General features: G+C 55.5%; 1 protein-coding gene across 2 annotated transcripts; it reads right to left on the bottom strand.

Annotated features, from left to right (window-relative positions):
• Positions 1-1,316: 1,316 nt before the first annotated feature.
• On the bottom strand, positions 1,317-3,705 carry YPEL1 (yippee like 1). 2 transcript variants are annotated; one of them, XM_055404980.2, is made up of 4 exons: positions 3,502-3,705; positions 2,709-2,752; positions 2,323-2,455; positions 1,317-1,767 (listed from the first exon to the last, which is right to left on the bottom strand). In XM_055404980.2, the coding sequence occupies exons 1-4, from the start codon at positions 3,703-3,705 to the stop codon at positions 1,678-1,680; spliced, it is 471 nt and encodes a 156-aa protein (XP_055260955.1). In that variant the 3' UTR covers positions 1,317-1,677. The 2 variants fall into 2 exon arrangements, with proteins under 2 accessions (XP_055260955.1, XP_055260956.1); XM_055404981.2 differs by having other exon boundaries at positions 2,323-2,431.
• Between the last annotated feature and the right edge of the window lie 15,849 nt (positions 3,706-19,554).

The raw sequence follows: 19,554 nt of genomic DNA, 5'->3' as shown, positions 1-19,554 counted from the left end.
GGGTGACAGTTAGCCATGTAGGAACTTAAAGGGAGCGTCCCAGCACTTGACCCACATGTCTGGCTGTGGCCTCAGGAGCATCCGTCCTTGAAGCCACTTGCGGTCAGTTCGTTTGGTTTCAAAAGGAGCTCGGGTTTTGCAGAAGACTCACAGGGAAAGAGGCTGAGAGCCTTGGTTGGCGTCGGCTTTGAAGCCGTCCTGTGCCACGGGGAAGAAGGCTTGTGCGCCCCCAGAGATGGCGCAGAACCTGAGTGCCCAGAACACACGCTCCACATGTGAGTGCAGCGGATACAGGAACCGCAGGAGGCTCCTTGGCGTCCAAAAGTATCTGCTGGAGAAGTGCCTGGCCGCTGGCTGAGGCTTGGGGAGGGACGCCGGCTCAGGCTGGCTCTCAGGGATTCGGACTCAGCCCTTAGGGCGGGTGCCCGCTGAACCTTCAAGGGGTTCCACCGGGAGGCGGCCTGCTGGGCACCCTCGTGGACAACCCAGCACCTGGGGGGTGGCCCAGGCTGTGGGTCAGAGGGTGTCCACGGGAAGCTCACCTGAGCCTGGAGCACCGGCCGGGGCTCTGGCTCCGGGGACAGTTCCCCCATCTCCAGTGTGTGGCCGCGGGATTGTGGAGCCAGAGTCCTGGGCGTCTCGGGGCCCAGTGAGCACCGAAGACCTGCAGACGCGTGGCGGGGCAGGCCAGGCTCACCAGCCAGAGGGCCTTTCGGCCTCCACTCTCTGCAGACTAGCCAGAAGCCACATGCAGCCCAGCCCTGCAAAGGCCCCGTGCATGGGACCTCAAGCAGAACAAGGGCGGGCTAGGGCCCCTGAGCAACCAGCGACCCAGCTTGCAACTGGACCCTTCTGTGGAAAACATGAAAACAGTGGCAGATCTTAATTTGGAAGTTTATCCTGTTCTGGCCTCTTTCAAATATAGAAAAAATAATTCTTTTTTTCAAGTACATCAGAGTAGAAAAGGAAGTCCGCTTTCCCTCAGTCCAGTGTGATCACCTCGAACTCTGCGGGCCAGCCGTTCAGGGCCTGTGCATAGGCCTGGGGCCGTGTCTGTGGGCCACTTGCTCAGCTGCCTTCCAGATAAAGAAGCTCCTGGCCTCAGCAGGCAGGGTGCTCCATTAGACACGTTTCTCTATTTCTAGCCCATCTGAAGTGTTGACAGTGGTGCCCTCTGCTTTTGCACAAGGCTAGAAAGCACCCTGGGTACAGAGACGCACAGCCCTCAGGGAGATCCCTGGCAGAGCACCGTCCTTGGCGGTCTGCGCGCAGAACCACCGCAGTGTGGCTCCGAGAGTCGGGGAGAAGTGGTCCCCTCCCTTCACTCCAGACACAAGCGGGGCTGGCTCTCCAGAGAGGCCACCCTGGGGTCCATGGGACTCAGTCTGGTTTTCCATCAAAACAGAACACAGCCAAACTCTCCCTTAAACGCACTGGTTACAAAAGGCATGGACTAGATGGACAAGTCACCATTGGGTTAAGTCTTTCTCTGGATCTTGAGAAATTAGAAATAGGCCATTGAAACATTTCAGACAACCACGTGCGTGAAGAGGACACGGCTTGTGGGGGCCGCTTCACCCAGGGGGCCGGCCAGGAGGGCCGCCCGCCCTCGGACACACCCCTGCTCCGTGACGTGGACTGTCTCAGTCACGTTCAAGGGGGAGCGGGAAGTCCACTCTACTCCCAGCCATTGTCTTTGATCATGTGAGCGAGCTCGATGATAAATTTTCCTTCTTTATACTTCTGACTGCTTTCAAAGGCGTGCTCCTTGGAGAGAAAGAGAGGTTTCAGAATGGAATCTGTTTCATTTTTCAACTTCTTTCTACACGCGGCGAAGAAAGGAAGGACAGGGTCGCATCTGGACATGGCCTGTGTGGTGTGGCCTGGGCCGGGGGGCTGCTATGCCAGGGTCAGGCGTTCGGGGTGGGAGCTACGGGGCCAGCTGTGCAGCTGAGCACAGGCCCAGCCGGGGGGTTCAGAAGGGACGGTGAGCAGGAGCCTCCTTCCTGGGGCTCAGGGTCCCAAGTAGTGGAGCAGAGCCGGGGGCGGGGTGGGGTGCACTCGTGCAGGGGGCGCTTCTTCCACGCACCTTCCCCGCTCCCCGCGATGGGCCCAGGAGGGTCCTGGGGTGGGGGCCAAGCATGCCAGATGGGTCGGCTGTGAGCATGACCCCTGGGTCACGTCCACAGGCCTCTGGCCAGTGACTGCCTGCACGGCGGGCACAGCCTCCCTGCCCCCCAGCCTGGGGCCCTCCTTGACGGTCAGCACCCGCCCTGTTTCCAGCCCACCGTTTCTACAGCGCAGTGAACCCCGAAGACTCACATATTTCCACCCGAGAGTGGTCTTGCAGTTCTCACAGTGGATGTCGGCCACGGCGTGCAGGCCGGTGAGTAGGACTCGCTCTTCCGCAGGGCCACAGCCCACATTCACCCTGCGGGGAGGAGGTGCTGGCACCCTAGCAGGGCCAGGCCCGCTTTTCCACCTGCCGACTGCTCCTGAGACCCAGGGGTGTCCTCCCTGACTCCCCAGCTGTCCCTTGCCCCTCGGAAGAGAAGGCACAATTTCTGGCTTCCCCCCTGAGAACCCAGGATGCTGCGAGGCACCCAGAGTTCGCTGTCTCCATGGAAACCAAGATGGACACCAGCTGGGGGCACCCCACCCCCCCGGGCTCCGAGAAGAGCTGGCGCTGCCCCATCCCAGGTACTCACACTGAGTTGAAGAGGTAGGCTCGTCCCTGACTTCCCTGAAAGGACTGCAGAGAAGGAAGAAGTGTCAGAGGGCCAGCCACAGTCAGAGCTGAGTGATGGGAGCCCTGCCCCGGGGGAGAGTGGAGGCGTCCCCGCAGACCCAGACGGGCGCGGAGGGACCACCAAGCAGAGCGCCTGTGAGCCCGTGCCCGGGACAGTGCGTGCCAGCCTCCAGTAGACACGGGGGGCACGGGGTGGTTTCCGTGTCTTTCCACGGGAACTGTAAGAAAGCCACGGCCCCGGGCGGCCCCTTTCTGGGAGGAAAACTCATAGCACACGCTCACTCATTCCAGAACGACCAAGGAGGCAGAACAGGGCATCTGTGTGTCTCCAACCTCCGGCTAGTCCCAACTGCATGGCCACAGGACCTGGAGGGGACACTGGACGGGGGCTCATCACCCCAGGTGCCAGGCTCAAGGGACCAAGTGGGACGGACATGCCTCAAAAATAACCAGAAACATGGACGGATTAGAACCTTCTTTTGGTTCTTGCCTATCACCCAGGAACAAGCTCCTGGCCCTGGAAATCAAGTGGCCCACGGCCCAGACCTCGGTTTGCACAGGTGGACGGTGTGTGTGCCCTCTGGACCCGCCAGTGTGCAGTGCCACAGCCAAGACCATGACACAGCCACACGCACTCACACACGACTTCCCACAGCGCCGCCCACGAGGCTGCAGACATTCAAGGTCAGCACACCTGGGAGGGTCCATATGCCTCTCCTCTTAGGCCCCTGATTTCGCGAGCAGACACTTGCCTTGGAGATCAGCTCGTCGTGATTGGCCAGGTGGGCCCTGCAGTGGACACAGCTGTAGGTTCGGTGGCAGTTTGGCAGATACGCTTGGAAAGTTTTGGACTTGGTCATCTTCACCATCGCGGGGCACTCCTGGCTCAGCTCAGGGCTGGCGCGGGAGGAGCTGCAGCTCTGCTGGGCTCTCCAACAGAAGAAACACTGGAACATGCACGCCAGAGCCGTTGTTCGGAGGGCGTGTGGCTCCGTCCACGCAGCTGGGGTGAGAAACGCCACAGCCTGTCAGCACACACAGCAGAGGGCCACGGAGAGAAAGGGCCAGAAACGGACGCGCCTGGTTGAGGACACCTGTTGTAAAGGCACGGGAAAGTGCAGGCTGAGACGTTAGCAATCTAATTCTTTACTAGTAATTGTACATAAAAAGGTTAATACCCGACCACAGCTCAGCCACTCTCCATTTAGTTGGGAGTGGCCGGTGAACTGCTTTCACACAAATAATTTGAGGAAACAGCAGCTCAAATGCGTCTCTGTCCTCTGGCTTCAGGACACGTGGAAGAGACAGCCGCGGACAAAGTTCCCATCTGAGAGGCGCCAGGAGCGCCGGGCCCGCCCTGCCCCGAGCAACGGAACTCGTCGGTGGCTCCAAGCACCATGATGTCCCTGCGTGTGCGGCAGGCCCCGTGCTGGGCTCTAGGAAAGTACCTTTCAATCCAGAAATACACCCTCACGCACAGTCACGCGAGTTTCAACAGGGTGCCAAGACCATTCCATGTGGAAGGGGCAGAGCCCTTCCAACAAATGTGCTGGGAAAATGAGATGGGCCTGTAAGAAGAACGGCATGACACACAACGGCGCACTCGGCCGGCCAGGGCCCTGAACGTGAACTGAAACCACGCCACTCTTAGAATGTAGGGGACAGTCTGCATGACACTGGACTTGGCAGTGACTTACTGGATCTGACACCAAGAGCGCAGACGTGTCTGAGGACCCTGGAAGGAGACGTGAGAGGAGATGCGGAGTTGCCAGAACTCAAGGACACAGTGCAGACTGATCTCCAACAGACTCGAGGAGGGTAAAGGAAAAGAAAGCCACACCGTATCCCATAATAACGAGGCTGCAGAACACTGCCGGAGAAGGCAATGGCAAGCCACTCCAGTACTCTTGCTTAGAAAATCCCATGGACGGAGGAGCCTGGTGGGCTGCAGTCCATGGGGTCGCTACGAGTCAGACATGACTGAGCTACTTCACTTTCCCTTTTCACTTTCATGCATTGGAGAAGGAAATGGCAACCCACTCCAGTGTTCTTGCCTGGAGAATCCCAGGGACGGGGGAGCCTGATGGGCTGCCGTCTATGGGGTCACACAGAGTCGGACACGACTGAAGTGCCTTAGCAGCAGCAGCAGCAGAACACTGCAGAAAAATAGGAACGTCTGAGAAGCCTCCCGAAGGGAAGGGAAGGTCACCTTTCAACAGACCCACTACCCAAGTCAGCAGAAGGCGGAGGCAGTGGGAGGCACCCTAAGACCCTGAAGGGGAATCCCGTTCTCCCGGGACTCTGCAGCGGGAATGTCGCCCCAGACCTTGGGACCTGTCATTTGCAGACAAGCAGCTTGACTTCGGGAAAGTATCACTGGAGGAGATTCAAGGATGTGCTTCAGACAAAAATGAAAGAGCAAAAGAAAGCCCCCTCAGGTCTCAACTTCAGACTACAGGGAGCTGGGATGCTGAGTAAGAAGAGGCTAAGTGTGCAGGTGCGCAGGGCAGCAGCAGCTCCCGGAGCGCTGAGACTTGCTCGGGATGGGTGAGCAAGAGAAAAGGCAGGGGCGCGGTCGGAGCAGCGTCCAAAAGGCAGCTACGCGTGTGGAATAAAAGCACGTTCTGCTAAGTGAAGGACAAATGTAATTTCTGATGAAACATCTGCACGGACAAAAAGATGTGTGTCACTTCCAAACGTGTAGAGGGAGGTGCGGAAGGGAGGGGACGTGCCAGGGGAAGAGCAAGAAGCCCAACGAAGGAAGATCGGAACCCAGGTGCTTCAGCGCGTAGCTCACACGTACGTGGACTCACGTTAGAGTGGAAGGTTTCAGACTAGACAGAAAGCAAAGTGTATCTCGATGCTGCCTACAAGACACACACTATAAATTAAGGCACAGAGGGCAAAGAGAGAAGCGGGAACCTGGGTGGTGGCAGCACAGACCTGTGGTCATAATTACTTGTTAATGTCTGTGATTCACACAAAGAAATGCAAATCAAAACCGCAGGGATAGCATCGGGAAGGCCATCGTCAAAAAGACCAAAAATAACGGACTGGAGAGGGTGTGAAGAGGGAGATCTCAGTGCAACTGGTGCAGCCACCGTGGGGAACAGTGTGGAGGCTTCATAAGAACTAAAACAAGTTCCCATCCAACCGAGCAACCCACTGCTGGGCGGGCATCTGGAGAAAACATTCAAAAGGGTACATGCAGCCCAGCACTCACAGAAGCCAGGAATGGAAGCGGCTGAGTGTCCACTGACAGGAGTGGGTGATGACGACCTGGGGGTGTCTGTGTACCCACACACACACTCACACACAACACACACACTCATACACACACACACTCACACACACACTCATACACACTCACACACACATACACACACACACACAGTCATACACACAGTCACACACTCATACACACTCACACACACATACACACACACACACACACTCATACACTCTCACACACACAGTCACACACACACACACACACACTCACACACACACACTCATACACACACACACACACACTCATACACACACACTCATACTCATACACACACACACTCATACACTCACACACTCACACACTCATACACTCTCACACACACACACTCACACACATACACACACACTCATACTCATACACACACACACTCATACACTCACACACACACTCACACACTCATACACTCTCACACACACAGTCACACACACACACTCATACACACACACTCACATACACACACACTCATACTCATACACACTCACACACACACTCATACACTCACACACACACTCACTCTCACACACACACACATTCACACACACTCACACACACTCATACACATACACACACACACACTCATATACACACACACAACACTCACACACTCATACACTCTCACACACACACACACACTCATACACTCACACACACACACTCACTCACACACACACTCATACACACTCACACCCTCATACTCATACACACACACACACACACATTCACACACACACTCACACACACTCATACACTCATACTCATACACACACACTCATACACACACACTCATACACATACACACACTCATATACACACACACACTCATACACACACACATACACACAATCACACACATACACACACACTCATACACACACACTCTTACACACACACACTCATACACACACACTCATACTCATACACACACTCACACACACACTCATACAGACACACACACTCATACACACACATTCACACACACACACACTCATACACACACACACTCATATACACACACACACAACACACACACACTCATACACACACACACACTCATACTCATACACATACACACACACACACTCATATACACACACACAACACTCATACACTCTCACACACACACACACACTCATACACTCACACACACACACTCACTCACACACACACTCATACACACTCACACCCTCATACTCATACACACACACATTCACACACACACTCACACACACTCATACACTCATACTCATACACACACACACTCATACACACACACTCATACACATACACACACACACTCATATACACACACACAACACTCACACACTCATACACTCACACACACACACTCACTCACACACACACTCATACACACACACATACACACAATCACACACATACACACACACTCATACACACACACTCTTTCACACACACACTCATACACACACACTCATACTCGTACACACACTCACACACACACTCATACAGACACACACACTCATACACACACATTCACACACACACACACTCATACACACACTCATACTCATACACACACACTCATACACACACACACTCATATACACACACACACAACACACACACACTCATACACACACACACACTCATACTCATACACATACACACACACACTCTTACACACACACTCTTACACACACACTCATACACACACTCACATACACACACTCATACACACACAAACACTCACACACACACTCATACGCACACGTGTTTCATAATAATGCCATTGGCATCAGTGTAGATTGACCTAGAGATTATCACATTAAGCGAAGTTAGACAAATATCATACGTAAAAATTGATACAAGTGAACTCATTTACAAAACAGAAACCAACTCAGGAAACAGACTTATGGTTCCCAAGGGGAGGGGTAACTTAGGAGTTCGGGTTCACACACACACCACTGTATATAAAACAGTCAACAAGGACCTATACTGTGTAGCACAGGGGACCCCACTAAACACTCTGTAATAATACATGGGAAAAGAATCTGGAAAGGAACGAATACATGCACTGAATCTCTCTGCTGTGCCCCTGAAACTGACAACATTGTCAATCAACTCAAGTTTAATAGAAAGTAACAAAAAAGTTAAAGTAGTAAATGGATAGAAAGGGGTATTAACATAATAAAAAACTATTAAATATGTTTGTATTTCCCTTAAGTAATAACATTTAATGGAAAATTTTCCATTAGATAAAACAGCAGGGAGATAAGTAGCAAGTGTAAATCTTGTTACTTCATAACAGTCTCAAAATAGTCAAAGGTTGGAAAAACTTTGCGATAAGCTTACAATCAGAATAGGACTAGTGACTGTGGTCTGTGAATGCAATGTGCATCACAGTGTGTGTTTCAGCGTACGCCACACAATCACACAGTGTACAAGTGTGCAGTCTGCTTTCCACTGCATTTGCACCAGCTGACAGAGCACACACGTGAGGCCTGGATGAAGCTGGAGCTAAAGCGCACCGAGAGGGCTGTCCGAGAGCCAGAGACTCCAGCTCAGCTGCTGCACACAAACATCCGCCGACCGGGGCCACACAGCGCATCTCAGCACCTTCAAGGGCTGGACGCACGGTGTGCGCTCAGACCACGGCGCAGACTGCTGCTGAGTCGCCCAGTCGTGTCCAACGCTGTGCGACCCCAGAGAGGGCAGCCCACCAGGCTCCCCCATCCCTGGGATTCTCCAGGCAAGAACAATGGAGTGGGCTGCCATTTCCTTCTCCAGTGCATGAAAGTGAAAAGTGAAAGTGAAGACGCTCAGTCATGTCCGACTCTTAGCGACCCCACGGACTGCAGCCTACTATGCTCCTCCGTCCATGGGATTTTCCAGGCAAGAGTACTGGAGTGGGGTGCCATTGCCTTCTCTGACAGCGCAGACTACAAGTCAGCAATAACATGTAACTAGAAAAAGTCTCGTATGCTTTTAATTCACGAAACATGCTTCTATATACCCAGGTGTCTAAGAATAATGGAAATTAGAAAATATTTTGAACAATAAAATGGGCTTCCCTGATAGCTCTGCTGGTAAAGAATCCACCTGCAATGCGGGAGACTTGGGTTCAATCCCTCGGTGAGGAAGATTCCCTGGAAAAGGGAAAGGCTACCCACTCCAGTATTCTGGCCTGAGAATTCCACAGACCGTATACTCCAAGAGGTCACAAAAAGTTGTGCACGACTGAGCGACTTTCACTTTCAAACAATAAAATAATTACCAGAACTTAAAGGGGAATGTAGGCTCTTACAGGATGGATATTAGAAGCCGGGATTACTGAGGTAAACACCCATCTTTAAAAACGTTGAGAAGTGACAGGAAAACAACCCCAAGTAAATATAAGAAAGGAAAGAAATAGGGAAAAGTAAGGAAAGAGAAAGGGAACATGGATCCTCCGGAGGGGATCAACAAGGCAGAGGCGCCCGTCAGCTCAGCCCACCCCCGGGATGCAAGCGAGCAGCGTCTTCTGCGGACATGACACGGGGAACAGCTGCCGTGATCGGTTTAAGTCAGCACGGCTGCAGACGTGAGCTGCACAGAATAATTCCTGGGAAAAGGTTAAAAATATGACTCGAGAAGAAACAGAAACGCTGAATAATCCTGTCAACACAAATCAAGTCACTGGTAAAAATTCTCCTCCAATACACGCCCTGATAGCAAAGAACTTCCCTGGAGAAATCGGCTGCACCTCCAGAGAGGACTCGTTCCAGCCTGGTGAGCATGCTTCCTGGGAAGAGAAGGAGGGAGCACCTTCCCACCGTTTCATGTGGCTTAACCTGACCCCAAACCCCTGTCTGGGGGTCAGCACTTTCACTGCTGGGGCTCAGGTTCAGTCCGTGGTTGGGGAACAGACCTCGCAAGTCCTGCAGCAGAGCCAGAAAAGAAAAACAAGAATGGAATTCACTAAGTTTCTTCAAAGAAGCCAAGATGCAAACATCCTATGTAATATTGACCAAACGGGGTCCAGTGCTGTGTTAAGGGCTGTACAGTTGAGGTGATATTATCACAAGAATGCAAGACGATAACAGGAAAATTTACCACCAGTTGTTCCATTTATCTGAATGGATGGAAAAAAAAAAGTTTGGAAAAATTTAACATCCACTCACAATTTAAAAAACATTCCATGCAAATGAAGATTGTAAAGAGAACTGTTTCGAGGCATGTACCAAAGAAACAACCAAAGCCGGTTTTTCCCGTGGTCATGTATGGATGTGAGAGTTGGACTGTGAAGAAAGCTGATCGCCGAAGAATCGATGCTTTTGAACTGTGGTGTTGGAGAAGACTCTTGAGAGTCCCTTGGACTGCAAGGAGATCCAACCAGTCCATTCTAAGGGAGATCAGTCCTGGATGTTCATTGGAGGGACTGATGCTAAAGCTGAAACTCCAATACTTTGGCCACCTCATGAGACGAGTTGACTCACTGGAAAAGACTCTGATGCTGGGAAAGGTTGGGGGCGGGAGGAGAAGGGGACGACGGAGAATGAGATGGCTGGATGGCATCACCGACTCTGTGGACATGAGTTTGAGTGTACTCCGGGAGTTGGTGATGGACAGGGAGGCCTGGCGTGCTGTGATTCATGGGGTCGCGGAGAGTCGGACACGACTGAGCGACTGAACTGAACTGAACTGAACTCTTGATAAACATCATACACAGTGTTACAAGTTGAAAAGTATCCTTTGAGATGGGGACTAAACCAGGACCCCTCTACACCTTCCTTCAGCGCTCCCAGGAGCCCCAGCCAGCTCCACAAGGCGAGAAGGCTTGAAGTGAACACATGCTGGCACAAAGCAGTGTAACAAAGTATCTGTAAAACAGATTCAAACCCGAAACACCGTGTACACAATTCTGAGGGGCAGAAATACAGCCCTACACCCAGAAAGAAAGCTGAGTGCCGAAGAGTGCTGGAGAAGACTCTCGAGAGTCCCTCAGACTGCAAGGAGATCCAGCCAGTCCATTCTAAAGGAGATCAGTCCTGGGTGTTCACTGGAAGGACTGATGTTGAAGCCGAAACTCCAATACTCTGGCCACCTGATGTGAAGAGCTGACTCATTGGAAAAGACCCTGATGCCCGGAAAGATTGAGGGCAGGAGGAGACGGGGACGACAGAGGGTGAGATGGTTGGATGGCATCACCGACTCGATGGATGTGAGTGTGAGTAAGCTCTGGAGTTGGTGATGGACAGGGAGGCCTGGCGTGCTGCAGTCCATGGGTCTCAAAGAGTCAGACAGGACTGAGCGACCCACTGAACATCCACGGGGAGCTACAGCTTGACCAGGACTGGAGCTACTGTGAATAGGAATCTTCCTCAAAGTCACTGCTGAATACGATTCAAGTCACAACACAGGGAGCACCCCACACAGTGCAGGGAATGTGTGTGTGTCCACCCGTGAGTGCAAAGGAGCCAGGGAGCCAGCGGGGCAGAGGCCAGGTCCGATAGCATCTGCGGGGGCGGGGGCTCTCCTTGACCCTCTCAGGGCCCCTGGTGGGGTCTGAGAAGGAAGCATTTACACCTTTCAGAGCAGCACTTGGTCGGTTTGAAAACCAACAGGGCAGGAAAGGTTTGGGCTGGGGTGGTCCGGGAGCAGGAGGACCCCCAGTGGGCCCCCTGCTCGGGCTCGGGCTCTCCACGCCTCCTGCTATCTCTCAGACCCCTCCAGCTCACGGTGCCCAGGAAGCCACGGGCTGCACCAGGCGGTGTGTCCTGGGGGCAGGGGGCCGGCTGCGGGGGGTACACCAACCTCAACCAGGAAGGAAAGCGCTCCCTACCTGCAGGCCCCGAATCCATCTCCGTGTCTTCACCTGAGTCTTCTCTGTATTTAAAGGAGCCTTAAATGTGGGACCTTCTCTTTTAGCCCTGGTGGCTCAACTTCAGAGCCCTGGGCCCCTTTCGAGGCAGAAGCATGGGTGACCTGGGCAGGGACCACTGGATGGCCTTCACCAAGCCCCGCCCTTAAACAGGCGACTGCACAGCAGCCCACCCCAGTCTTCTTGCCTGGAAAATCCTAAGGACAGGGGCCCAGCGGGCTGCGGTCCACGGGGTCGCACAGTGTCGAAGATGCTGAGCCACTTTCACTTTTAGAACGGGGACACCCCTCATTTCTAACTCTGAGTGACCTCTAACGGGGCAGGGCCGTTTAAGTGGCATCCTGGGGACTTCCCTGGTGTCCCAGGGGTTAGGACTCAGCGCCTCCACTGCAGGGGCGAGGGTTCAGTCCCTGGAGGGTAACAAGACCCTGCACGCGGTACAGCCAAGCAAACAGGGTGATGGCTTGCCAAGGCTTTTCTGTGTCTTTGAATCTCTCCGAGGGTAGATCGCCTCCCGCATACTGCCAGCCCCTGGGAGGCCCCTTCCCCTGGACCGCCGGGCCAGGTCCATCCTCCGTGCCCATGGTCACCCTTCAAAGGCCGGCGTGCCTCCGGCCCGCGTGTCCTGCCATCTGTCCTGCCCTCCCCCCTCGCTGATGCCTGGGGGGCCCAGCAGAGCCGGGGCCCAGCCTGGACCTTGGCCACAGGTCAAGTTGTTGTGATGTAACTGGCTTGTTGTGATTTAACTGGGCTTTCGGGCTGGGTGTCCCCAAGGCCAACTTCTCCAGCCACCAGTTCCCAGTGTGCTCCTCCAGGAGACCTGCTGACAGGTCAGGACCCGTCTCAGCACCTGAAGGGCAAACGCACCACCAGCCTCACTGCTGTGGCCGCCGTGTCCCTGGGTTTGGGGAGCAGCCACCATCCCCCCAAGATGCTAGCATGGGGTAAGTTTTTAGAGCAAAAACAACATTACATTCTGGATTCCAAAAGTTTTCCTCCTAAAATAAGCATGGATATTTATTTTGAGAACATGAATCAGGCCCATGTCCATATGGTGGTTCACCAATCAGAAGACAAACCCGAGAACCAGAACCCCAAGTGAGCAGCTGACTCCCGGGAGGGCGTGGGCTCTGGCCCCTCTGGCTGGCCGCGGGTTCCTGAGTCCTCCCGGCCCCGCCCTGCCCACCTGCCTGCTGAGCAGTGTGCTGGCACTGAGCCTTTCTTTTCTAAGAGCCTCTGATACACTGTTTTAATTTCTCCCCTTAGTAACTAAGAGTTCTTGGGTGCCTCCTAGCAGAGGTCGCCCACTGCCTGCTCAGAAAGGAAGACACAGGTAGGGCTGCGTCTCTTCAGCTCCAAGAGGGGAGGAAAGACACTGGGACCCTTAGCCATTTTAGGAACCTCATACTCACTGAAACATCAAGCACCCCTTTTGTCGAGGAAGGGATGGGAAAAGCCAGAGATGCAGAGAGGAGCCAGAATGGGGCTGGTGCTCAGCAGGGGGTGTGCAGCTGAGGGTGGGGGTGGGGGGAACTCGCAGGGACCAGGACTGAACAGAGCCACACAAGGGGAGGCCGGGAGGCCTCAAGCCAAACCGCTCCCCAACCTGTAAAATGGGCCCAGGCGCCCCGAAAACTGTTCCGGGCGTCAGGTAAGCTGTGCAGTGGCCAAGGGCTGTGTCCACGCCTAACAGCACCCATGGGGACCCCTGGTCCCGAGGCCTCCTGGGTGTGGACGCGGCCTGACTCCATGGCCAGCGACAGGCCCTTGGCAGAGCCAGTGTCCCGCTCACTGCACGGGTGCCACCCAGCGCCAACAGGACCAAACCTTCCCTACTGTCCTCCCTGGAGCCTCGGCCTCCGGAGTGTCCTCCGTCCTCCCCTCTGCACGCTCTCCTCATCCCCGCAGGTTTCGCTGATCAGCCGATCTGACCCCTTCCTAAAAAGTTAAAACCAAAGGACTCTGGAGTAAAGTGTCAGAGATGAGGATAAGAACTTCCACGGCGTCTTCGCGTCTGAAACTATGGTCCACTCATCAGTTTTGCAGGGAGGAAGTCCTCGTCCGCACCAGCTCGCTCCACCCCCCAAGGATCCTGGTAGGCCCTGAGCAAGGCAGGGAGGGGTCAAAGGCTCTCGACATAAAGAGCTTTGTAAAGGCATGTACTTTTGTCAGTTTTTAATTTTGGCAAGCACGTAGTGTGGGCACATCGGGTAGAGCGCAGGTAGGGACGGATTCGACTCCCTTTGCAACTCTTGTGTAAACATAAAGTTGTTTCAAAATAAGCAGCTGATTTCAACTCAGAAAGACTCAAACAGATGGGTAGTCGGATCACTCAGTGAACCAGGTGCTGGGTTGTTACAGCCCTGCTAAGACGGGGCTGCCCCCACGGAGAAGACCTGGCCCCTAAGATACAAGGCGGAGGCGGCGGGAGGGGCCGAAGCTGGCCTGCGTCAGACCAGAGGCCGGGGCAGGGTCGCAAAGCTCAACACCGGGGATGGGCCGGCTGCTGCCCGGGGCGGGGCTCGGCCGGCGTGTCTAGCTCCGGGGAGCAGAGAGACGCCGCGGGGACCGGAGCGCGGAGGGGCCGCCTGCTCGGGGCCGCACCTGAGAGCCGTCCCCGGAGGCGGAAAGAACATTCTCGGCGCAGAACAACAGGTTGAGGTGTGTGGACGCTCCCACAAAAAGAAGGCACGCGGCGGCTCAGAAAAAGCCGGGGGTGGGGATGCCGTGGTCCACCTACCGCGGAGCCGGGCCCAGCCCCACCCAGAACGGGCCGGCCCCGGCCCCGGCGCCGCCCGGGGGTCGGGGCCCGGGCAGTGAGCCCCGAGGCCCGGCGGGCGCCGCACGGCCGCGATGCGGCTCGGCCTCGCCCTGCACAAGGGCCCTTCGCTGCCAACGTGGGGGCCTCTTCTGTCCCCCCGCCCCCCGCCCCGGCCGCGGCCCTGCCTCCGGGGAAGAAGCCCGTTCCCCCCGGGCGGGCGGCTGAGCCCGCACCTTCTCCGCGGCGGGGCGGCGTCGGAGGCGGCGCCCGCCCCGAGTCCCGGGCCGCGCCGAGCCCGGCGGCCCCCGCCCGCGGCCGACGCCGCCGGTCCCCCGGGCCCGCCCTACTCACGGCCGCCCGCCGCTCCGCGCCCCGGCCCGCAGCGCCCATCGGCCCGGCCTCGCTCAGCGCGGGCGCGGGTCTCCGGCGGCCCCGGCGCGGCCCGGGACGCGCTGCGGGCGTTGGCGCCCCGGCCGCGCGCGAGGCATCCCCGCCGCCGCCGCCGCCCGCGGGCCGCCTGCCCTTTGTTTTGGAGCCGCGGCCCCGCCGCGCCGCCGTTAACGGCCTCGGGGCGCGGCGCCCGCCAATCAGCGCGCGTCCCCGCCCCGCCGCCGCGCCCCGAGCCGCCCGCTCCCCGGCGGCCGGCAGGGCGGGGCGCACGTGCCGCGGCGCGCGCGGCCTCGGAGCCCGCCCGGGAGCGCCGGGGAGCGCCGGGGCCGCCGGGGCGGGGCGGGAAGGCGCGCAGGCGCGGGGCCGGCCGGGGCCCTGGGCCCTCAGGGGTCTGCGGCGGTCGCAGCCGGGCGCCAGGCGCCCTGCGTCCTCCCTTTCTCCCCGGGATGCACGCGCAGGCTCGGCCCGGGGCACGTCGGCTCGCAGGGCCGGGGGCCGGCGGACGGGGCGCGAGCCGGGCGACCTGGCCGGACCCCCTCGCAGACCTCGTCCCCCGGTGGGTCTTTAGCGTCGCCTCCCTGCCCCACTCCAGGCATCCTGGGAACTGCTGACCTGAGCGCCTCGGATGCAGACGTGACCCGACGGGAAGCCCCGCACAGCCCGCCGCCGACCCGCGGCCTGCACTCCGTCCTGCAGGCTTCCCTAGAGGTCACTGTGTGGATCCCAGGGCCCTTCTTCCTAGACTGGTGTTGAAATCCCATCAGCACCACCCGCATGGTTGAGGTCACAGCACAGAATCCCTTCCTATACAAAGTACTGTGAAATCAACTGGGCCTTAGGAAGCATCACTATGAACAAAGCTAGTGGAGGTGATGGAATTCCAGCTGAGCTATTTTAAATCCTAAAAGATGATGCTGTGAAAGTGCCGCACTCGATATGCCAGCAAATTTGGAAAACTCAGCAGTGGCCACGGGACTGGAAAAGGTCAGTTTTCATTCCAATCCCAAAGAAAGGCAATGCCAAACAATGCTCAAACTACCACACAATTGCACTCATCTCACTTGCTAGTAAGGTAATTCTCAAAATCCCTCAAGCCAGGCTTCAACAGTAGGTGAACCAAGAACTTCCAGATGTTTAAGCTGGATTTAGAAAATGCAGAGGAAGCAGAGATCAAATTGCCAATATCTGCTGGATCATCGAAAAAGCAAGAGAGTTCCAGAAAACATCTACCTTTGCTTTATTGACTATGCCAAAGCCTTTGACTGTGTGGATCACAATGAACTGTGGAAAATTCTGAAAGAGATGGGAATACCAGACCACCTGACCTGCCTCTTGAGAAACCCATATGCAGGTCAGGAAGCAACAGTTAGAACTGGACATGGAGCAACAGACTGGTTCCAAATCAGGAAAGGGGTAAGTCAAGGCTGTATATTGTCACCCTGCTTATTTAACTTATATGCAGAGTACATCATGAGGAACGCTGGGCTGGAAGAAGCACAAGCTGGAATCAAGATACTGGGAGAAATATCACTAACCTCAGATACGCAGATGACACGACCCTTATGGCAGAAAGTGAAGAGGAACTAAAAAGCCTCTTGATGAAAGTGAAAGAGGAGAGTGAAAAAGCTGACTTAAAACTCAGCATTAAAAAAAAAAAATCATGGCGTCTGGTCCCATCACTTCATGGCAATAGATGAGGAAACAGTGGAAATGTGACAGACTATTTTCTTGGGCTCCCAAATTGCTGCAGATGGTAGCTGCAGCCGTGAAATTAAAGGACGCTTGCTTTTTGGAGGAAAAACTATGACAAACCTAAACAGTGTATTAAAAAGCACAGGTATCACTTTGCCGACAAAGGTCCGTATAGTCAAAGCTCTGATCTTTCCAGTAGTCATGTACGGATCTGAGAGTTGGACCTTAAAGAGGGCTGAGTGCCGAAGAATTGATGCTTTCAAGTTGTGCTGGAGAAGGCTCTTGAGAGCCCCTTGGACAGCAAAGAGATCAAACCAGTCCATGCTAAAGGAAATCAACCCTGAATATTCATTGGAAGGACTGATGCTGAAGCTGAACCTCCAATACTTTGTGAAGAGCCTGATCAAAGGAATCTTGAAAATTCACAAGAAACCTCGTTGGAAATGGCAGGAGACCTGAAAAGCTTACTAGCTCACAAAAAGATGCGAGAACTGTCTTCAGGACACTTTGCACTGCAGTCTGTGAAAAGCAGGGAGCAGGGCTTCTTGATGGGAAGAGCCAACTCCTTGGAAAAGACCTCGATGATGGGAAAGATTGAAGGTGGGAGGAGAAGGGGACAGCAGAGGATGAGATGGTTGGATGCATCACCGACTCGATGGACATGAGTTTGAGTGGACTCCAGGAGAGAGAGAAGGACAGGGAAGCCTGGCGTGCTGCAGTCCATGGGGTCGCAAAGAGTTGGAGTGACTGAACAGCAGCATAGCCCTGGCAGTATAGCTGGTGGCGGCCCTGGTTCTTGTTTCCTTGCTGAGATACAGTGTATCCACAAGGCTCCCAACTGGTGGTGGCGTATTAACCTGCCATGTGCCCTGCTCCCTGCGTCCACAGACCCCAGTGCAGAAGTTGCCTGAAGACAGTTCTGGCATCTTTTCATGAGCTGCTTCAGGTCTCCTTCCGTTTCCAGTGGAAGGAGTTCCTTGTGACTCTCCGCGATTCTATCTCCAGTGTTGGGCTCTGGGCGTTTTCACTATTGCAGGCGGCCTCATCTCAGCCAATCCTCTGTTGGAAAAAAAATCCCAATTTTGATGTGAGCCAAAGTTAATATAATTTTATATCTTTTTTTTTTTTTAGGTCACTGCAGTTGTTTGTTTTTTCCCATTGTAGGTTTTTTTAAAATAGATATTTTTACTGGCTTCTCAATATTAAACTTAACAAATATCCAGCTGTGAGTGGTGGTTGGGCCCCTGGAGTAGTTCTGCATTGTTTCTTCAGACCTTTTCATTCCTTGAAAAATTCAGCACCAGATCCACTGTTTGTCTCTGCGTTTTACTTCCTGGCTTCCTCCTTGAGACGCACCTTTTCCTCAGAATCGAAATGACAGCTGTGTGTGCGTGAATCACGGCAGATCCATAGCGCCCTGGCATGTCAGCTCCCTGGCCCTTCTCCTGCAAGAGTTTTGTCCTCTGTGTAACCAAGACATGGACCCCCTTGCTGGCCACTGACCCAATGCCTTTCACATGTTTTTACCTAGGACCCCACTACAATTTACACTTCATGGGTACAGAGTTTCTGCTCGGGATGAAAAACCAAGGGGATAGTTGCACAAGACTGTGAATGCACTTAACACCCCAGAATTACAACACTTAAGGATCGTTAAAACGGCAAATGTTACGTTCCTGTACTTTACTACAGTAAAAAAAGATTGTACAAGACACATTGTCTGCCGTGGTCCAGCCCCACACACCCAGGGCGACTTTCGGGGTGCAGTCTGCACCTTGTGCAAGGCCCTCAGTTTCCACCCTTATTTTTCTTAACCAAAGTGCTCACGTGACTACATGGTTTCCTGAGCCTGCCATCTGCCCCGGCCCGCGGGCCGCACCCTGCCTGGATGGCGGGCAGCCTGCCCTGCCCTGGCCCCTTCTCTCGTCCCCACGGCCACCGTCGCCACCCCTGCGGTCCCCTACCTGCCCGCCCTCAGCCCCCTTCTCACGCCGCACCCGTGGGTGGCTGGGCCGCTGGGCCCCGGGGCGGTGCGGCCTCTGGTGCCCTGCCCGGCCGCCCCGCCGCCTGTGCCCGGCCGGCGCGCCTCCTCGTCCCTGTCCGCCCCCACCGCCCGGCCGCGCGTGCCTGCCTGTGCACACGTCCTGTCTGCTGTGCCGTCTTCGCCTCGCCGCTGGGTGGGCCCACGGTTATCCCCCCCATTACTATCGGCACGTGGCCCCCCAAGCCGCAGAGCGGGCGGCTCCTCCCATTCCGAGGTTCCCACTGCCCCGCCCCTCACCCAACCTGGCTCGGGCGCAGCCTTGTCTGAATGGACGGTCACCTTCCTGAACACTCGGTCCCAGGCTCCAGCCTCCCCGTCTCTGGCCCGGCGTCCCCGGCTCCCCCACCCTCCTGAAGCTGAGACGACTTCCAGACCCCCCAGCCTTGCAGTCCAGGCTCACGGCCAGCTACCCCCCTTGCCACCTGTCCCCCGCCCTGGGGAGTTCCTGAGACCTCCAGCTCCTCAGAGCCCCCATCAGGCTGCCGCCTCCCCTACCTCAACAGAAGAAGGTGCCATCTGTCCCAGTGCGGCCCCGGGCCCCTGAGCCCCGCACCACCTCGCTCCCAGTCACACGGGCCCGGGGCTCCCTTCTCTCGCCTGCCTCACCACCCTGGCCCCCATGGCCTCGGGCTCAGGTTCTGCCTCCTGAGTCTGCTCTCTGCAGACTGATGCTTTGAGAACCTCCCCCAGATCAGCCACCTCTGGAAGCTGCCAGGAGCGTTCTGCCTCGCACTGACCGAAAGCCAGTCCCTGCGGCGGCTGACCCCTGGCTCCCCAAATTTCCTGC

Source organism: Moschus berezovskii, chromosome 19 (assembly GCF_049115385.1).
Source record: "Moschus berezovskii isolate FMDL1 chromosome 19, NW_MosBer_1.0, whole genome shotgun sequence".
In the NCBI taxonomy this organism is placed as follows: Eukaryota; Metazoa; Chordata; class Mammalia; order Artiodactyla; family Moschidae; genus Moschus; species Moschus berezovskii.
This window is presented reverse-complemented; position numbering and strand designations above follow the sequence as displayed.

Bases quoted from the DNA above. Each gene is read 5' to 3' on its own strand.
- YPEL1 (XM_055404980.2), bottom strand. From the start codon at position 3,705: ATGTTCCAGTGTTTCTTCTGTTGGAGAGCCCAGCAGAGCTGCAGCTCC. The intron at 2,456-2,708 runs GTGAGTACCTGG...TGGCCCTGCTAG, and splicing joins GCCTACCTCTTCAACTCAGT to GGTGCCAGCACCTCCTCCCC. The intron at 1,768-2,322 runs GTGAGTCTTCGG...TTTCTCTCCAAG, and splicing joins CCACTCTCGGGTGGAAATAT to GAGCACGCCTTTGAAAGCAG.